Raw genomic sequence first — 6,480 nt, forward strand, 5'->3', positions numbered from 1 at the left:
GCCAAAAACGTTATGATCTGCCTCGTTGCTGTTCACAAGAATAAAACATACGTACACTTCAGCATGCACACAAACGGTGGAGGGTGGCTGGCAAAGAATTGAGAATATGGCCAATAAAGTACATGATTCCAAGCACTTGACTCCAATCAATCAATCAATCAATCAATCAATCAATCAATCAATCAATCAATCAATCAATCAATCAATCAATCAATCAATCAATCAATCAATCAATCAATCAATCAATCAATCAATCAATCAATCAATCAATCGATCGATCGATCGATCAAAGGAGTTAATATTGATTAACTTGCTAAAAAATGGCTGGCGATTCCGATATTCTGTAATGCAAAATTTAAGCCCAGCGCGAACTCCAGTCTTCCGGGTTATGGCTCGCAGCTCCTGCATCTCTGGACGTGTTCGTATCTCTGGCGGTATCTCGCAGCGCATCGCCGCCGCCGAGCATGCCTCGCGCTGTCTCGGCATACCACCCTCCGCCACGCACTTCCGCCATTCTTTCCTCTTCTGTTTACCTGCTCGCTTTATCGCATCTATGTTCAGTATCTTTTTCATTCCCTCTGTTACGACGAGGCCGATGGCGATGTGAAACGACAGGATCGGGCGCTTTAGAGCGGCGCTATAAAAATCAAAGCACCTTTCTTAGGAGAAAAATGATTAAAACCCGAAAATTTCTCAATGAAAACTGAGGAAAGCCAAAGTCCAAAATCTCTGCTGTGAAACTCCGAAATATATACTGCCCAAGTCCAAGCTAAAGTCTGCTTCTACTGAACCGAAGTCCAAAGCCAACTCCCGCCCAACGAACCCGAAGGAAATGCTGAGTGACTTGAATGCGATGATGGCGGATTCGGATAGACGCCGATTTCATCACACGAGTGACCCACGTTCGATTCCGACCAAGGAAAGCATTTTTTTGCTTTATCATAATCCTCCTCCTCCTCATCATCATTATGTGTCGTGCCATTATATAAAGTTGGATTACCTGCCGTGCATTTTGGTTACGTCACCAGGATCAGTGAAACCAAAAAAGCTTTCGTGTAGTAATTTCTTCAGCTGCCATTTAATTGCAGCTAGGATCATAGCTATCATATGAACGAGATGATACGTAATCTTGCTGGATATTGACAATGGGCTTGTTATACAAGAATTGACGATTTCTTACATATCTCGGGCCAGTAGAATGCCTCTTTCATGTGTAAAAAATAACCTATTCACAAACAGGTATCCCACTGCATCTGAAACTTGCTGCCTTTCTATTGTCATCAAGCAGTTTCCTCGAACATTTAAATCAGGAAGAGCTGTGTAGAAACATTCGGTTGATAGATTGTAATGAACAGCAGAATTTGCTCAGCATATAATGTTACATTTCTCCTTCAAGAGTGGTTTTATTGCTTCAGTGGTACAACGATTTCCGTTTGTTTCAGTGCTGCAACGGTGATGTATGCATAGGGAGCGGATTTAAAGTGTTAAACGTTCTTAGCCTATTCCGTGCAAAATACCTTTCGTGATTACGCGAAAGCCCGGTGTGTTTTGTGTCACTCTAAATATTTTAGGGCACTTGGCGTCTATCAAATGCTTGGGATACCCGGTGGCCTTAAATTCTCCATCTGCTGGTGAAAGCTGTGCTGGACATCTTTAGTCATTACTTAAGTAGTGCTGAACAAATACCAGAAAAGGCTATGCCATTTTATGATCTTTAAATGCAATGGAGAGAACCTAAATCGCTGCTTTTTTGACACATGAGAGTGACATCAACAAATATGGCCATTCTGATTCAATAACTTTCCGCTTCAGTTCAAACAATTGTAGGTCATGCCTACCCATCAGTTCCACCGTAATGTTAAGCTTTAACCATGTATACGGAAAGCCTTCATAACATCCTCTATTCTACTCCTATATTCACATCAATAAAGAAAGTTCAGGCAAGTATATTTATACCTGCAGCCCAGACAAAAATATGCTACTGGTTTTCAGCTCGAATCTGTTGATCCCAGCGAGTCGGAGCTAGTATCGGATGGAAAACAATTTGTCTCAGATGCAAACTAGCTGGTATCATTACGGGGAACAACCGATCCCAACGCGAAACAAGAGCCAAACAGCTGGGAATCAACTGGTGTCAAATCGTGTCATGGGGTGGTCTCAGTTGGCTTAGCTTCCCGTCGAATTGGAACCAACAGGTTAACCATCTGCAAATCATATGCTATGAGCTGATCTCGACTGGAATAAATTCTTAGCGAGGTGGCGTGACTCCCCAATCTGCTTGTCTCAGCTGGTTTCAGAGAGTGAGGAAGGGGCTTCAGCTGGGATAAACTATTAACTAATGAGCTACGAACGCCGGATTTGGTCACGTTGTGATTTGTTTAAGGAATAAAAAATGGTTAATGCGTTGCAGCTACGCCAGGGCTATAGGAGCGTGTAGTGGTGGAGGGAAAAGTTTCCATTCAATAGTACATCCGATTAATGAGGCCCAGTAATATCCCCAAAGGATTTTAGGCGTTGCGGTAGCGGCGATATTTCACCGAGAGAGTGATAGTTTTGATACAAAATTATCGTTACATGCCGGCACACGTAAATTCCCGAAATGCTCGACCTTCGTGATAATTTCTTCGAGACCACCCTCGAGCTTCTTTCTACTTGGCTGTGAAAAATATTGAACAGATAGGGTGCGACTCAACACCCAGCATCGATTCCATTTTTGTACGTCAATGTCACTCCCCTTTCCACGAAAGGGAACTGCAAATGCAGACACGACAGCCCAAAGAAGAACTGAACCGAGAGATCACTGTAACGTCTAAGGATGCACGACGGTGGATATGTAGTGCTGAAAGAAGGTGAGGTTTGGGAGGAGAAACGAGAGCAGAAAAGAGATGACATTCAACGTGATGAGGCCACAATGATTATCCTTGCAATTAGTCATCCTTGGACCTCCTCTTCTCGAGGCGTGAAGGTCGAACATGCTACCGCTGGGAACATGCATTTGGAGCGGCCAAAAAGTGCAGCCAGTTTTCAAAGAATATTCCTTTATCAAACAAAAAAACTGTCAGGGGGGTGTTCGTCAGCACAACCATATAGCACATAAAGCAACCACATAACTGCTGTAAGTGACATCGTGAACACGTTGGCGAACGTTTGGTCAGCAATAATATACACCAGTTGGATGAAGGGCTTAAGATAATGATTTATTTGCTGGCTTGGGGCACCAAGGACGTGGACGTCGGTTATAAGTCACGCCACTTTTCATGCAGAAATCCTGGACGGACAAGTTCCGAGTGCGCTTTGGTCCACTCGAGACGCAATCTGCCCACACGAACGCCACCAACGCGCAAGACCGTAACAACCGGCGCATGTCCATGTTCTGCCGCATGGAGAGGATCGACAGTTACGGCAACGTTAATGATCTGCAGGTGCGTCGGTGGTTTTGAGTGTGAGAAGTGCACATATATTTATACGTACTTAGTCCCGTTTTACTGAACTCTGTGCCCATTGTTAGGGGGGGCAAATCTGTTTCCGAATACCCAAGTGAAATGGACCAGGCGAAACAGCAGGCAAAGTTTAAGTCATCTTGAGGTATACAAAACGCGGAATTGCATGGGGAAACTCGATGCCAGGAATCAAAAGAACTGCACCTTGAAGCAGGAAACATAAATGTAGCGAAAATCAGTATTCCTGATGGAACAAGTAACAAGGCTTTGGGTTTTATAGTTGGAATTAAAATAATTTACTTGTACATCTCCCTGTCGTGGACTAAGCAGTACGGGGTTTCAATGTAAGCAAGTACTGACACGTGTGATTTCATAGAAACCAAAAACAGCTACAGAGCTTTCTCTTGCACGTGATACATGATATGACTGAGGCGAGTATGTGTAGGAGAGGGAGAGAGACTTGATTTAAAAATGCACTGCAGAGGGCGGGGTGGCCACGGCATGCGCGTGACGGCGACAGCGGCGAAGCTTTGTCAAAAGCAGTCAACCCTGCCAGCTTAGTAGCTACACCGAGTGAACTTTAATGAGCTGCTTAATATTTGGTACAGATTTGAAAATTTCTCTAAAGCTAGAACGGAAGGAACAGTAGCGGCAAAGAAGAGAGGTTAACAGGGACACTGTCCGGTTGGCTACTGTACACATGGACGGGAATTGTACAGGAAGGACAGGAAGGACAGCGGTGCATATGAAAGAGGAAAAATGCGGAAGAAAATCAGAAGCAAAAGAAGTGGGAATTGTAAGTACAAAGCAAGTACAAAGCTGCTAAAAATTTGCTCCTTGCAACTGGCATCATTAGAATGAATCACTTCTTGAGGCGGAGATTGCGCTCGTCTTCATTGCCCCTTTTTGTCTTCGTCCCAGTTTTAGTGTGCGCAAAGCGTACCTATATAAACCCACACCAACTAGCCCGCCTGTCTGTGTTATTGGTGTTCTTGCGGCCTAATTGCTCTGGATGCCACACTGTAAGCTGGACTGAAAGCCGCCATATGGAAGTAAGGAAAACAGTTACCCCAAAGCGAACATTTATGTTTATGAACACAGTAAACAAGATAGACAGAACGGCCATACCTTATCTTGTGGTAACTGGCTAAAAATTGGGTTGCATGCATATGGAAGTAACAATATCTACTTACGTCCATCAAAAAATATAGTTGACTAACCAAGCATCAATTATTCCCTTTCCTTTTGATTTCCAGGACAACACCGTCTCGAAGACACCCGAGACGGAAAGCCGGAACAGAACCAAGAGTAAAGACAGCAGCGACAGCAAGGAAAGCAAGGACAGCAACGCCAAGAAGGACAGCAACCCGAGTAACGAGTCGTCCAGGAAGTCTGTGCCTGAGATTGTGTTCAGCCACTTTTAGGCGGTGCCATGAACAATGCTTGAGTGCGCAAGGACAAAGTGGCAAGGAATGTGGCCCTTGCAAAGGACAAGGAACGCGTGAAACCATGGAAGTGTGTAGTGCATCGATTTATCGCGAGGACCGCAGTGAAGAGTGTGCGACGCGCAGACTGTTGACGACTGTTTCTCAGTGGCAACATATTATCCTAGTTGTGTTTTGTTTGTTAGGATGGATTAGCTGCGTCGCTACTTGTCAAACACACGGGACATCATAAGCAGTCCTCATTACTTACCCTGCTAACGAACAAAGTGATGAGATTACGGTAAGTGTTGGTAAGGATTGCAGAGCTTAGCCTATTCTGAAAAAAAGCAATTAAACCCTATAAATATTCTACGCGTTTTTTTTTCAATTTGCCATGCCGTGGAGAGACAGAAAGTATGCCGCGTTTTGTTGGTTGTAGCCCGTACCTCTCCATTTGTATGAGTGTACCGGCAACCACCAATTATTATAGTAACATGCAACTTATTCAAACGACTGAATAATATGCGCACCTCATCAGATGTACACAACTAAGACAAGAAGTGTTGTACAGTTCTATAACACACTATCGCTTAATTTTTACTCAAAGAGATTTGTTTGAAGATTATCCGCGGTAAACTGCTTTCTTCATCGCGAGGTTGGGAGCACGGTTGATGATACATTTTGATAAATTATAATATAACAATATTATTGTGTAATAACAAGAGCTGAGATTGTGAAGTGTGTTAAAAGACTCAACATCTCTTCCAGGTCTTGTAAATATAAACCTCTAATTGTTTTTACGGCGAGCGCTTACAATTATGTTCACCGCATTGGAAACATTGAAGTACGATATTGTTAGCGTCGTTGACAAAGCTTGTTGCGACGGAGACACGTAATGCACTAAGGGGACAAGTCGAGTGACGGCCACTAAGATAAAAGAGTTACCTGAGAAAGTGCAAGATACGTACAATACTCGTGACTTAGGAGAAGTGAGCGATATTACTCGTCAGTGAGGTGGAGACATGATGGACTTACCATTTTTTGCATGCGGCGTGCCGGAAACAAATTGAAACAAAAGATCAAATTGGTGACGGGGTCTCATTAAGTAGGAAGGGCTTAGAACAAAATGACTAAACTGACAATCGCAGTGGTCAATACAGATTCGGATTGAAATGGTTAGAAGAGTCGTTCTAGAAAAGGGTGTTGTACGTATATCTCATGTTTTTGTGTGTGGCTGTCCTAACCGAGATGCAGAGCTGTTTGTGAATAATTAAAATGTACGGTCGTTGCACAGTCACAGCAGCTCTCTAATCTTGCAACACAAGCAGCTATGTCATCCAAGTGGTCACACGCGTTGTTGTTTACGTGTAATATATGTTGTTAAGTTTTGTTGTTGCTCCGTCTTCTAATGTTGTTTGTTCATTGTTTATTTGTTAGTTGTGAATGAGGCTTGTACGACAACACAAATCTTACTTATTAAACCACAATGAACCAACAAAAACTATGTCTGTTTGTCCTGCCTGTGTACCTGAATAGCAAATTTCAAAGCCAGGATTTATAAATGAAAATTTAAAAGACAATTACTGCTCACGAATAATATCTTCTATACAAAGCTC

At 43.2% G+C, this 6,480-nt stretch overlaps 1 protein-coding gene across 3 annotated transcripts in view; it reads left to right on the forward strand.

Moving 5' to 3' along the window:
• The window catches only part of LOC144149862 (sperm-specific sodium:proton exchanger-like), a 348,027-nt gene extending 343,153 nt beyond the window's left edge, over nt 1-4,874 (forward strand). For all 3 annotated transcript variants that reach the window (XM_077681576.1, XM_077681575.1, XM_077681574.1), the window contains exons 25-26: nt 3,264-3,422; nt 4,697-4,874. In XM_077681576.1, coding sequence (XP_077537702.1) covers nt 3,264-3,422; nt 4,697-4,864 — 327 coding nt within the window. In that variant the 3' untranslated portion in view covers nt 4,865-4,874. The remainder of the gene's footprint in view (nt 1-3,263; nt 3,423-4,696) is intronic.
• Nucleotides 4,875-6,480: the final 1,606 nt, after the last annotated feature.

Source organism: Haemaphysalis longicornis, unplaced genomic scaffold, assembly GCF_048455015.1.
Source record: "Haemaphysalis longicornis isolate Haplotype H1 unplaced genomic scaffold, Haemaphysalis longicornis Haplotype H1 scaffold_8, whole genome shotgun sequence".
Taxonomy (NCBI): domain Eukaryota; kingdom Metazoa; phylum Arthropoda; class Arachnida; order Ixodida; family Ixodidae; genus Haemaphysalis; species Haemaphysalis longicornis.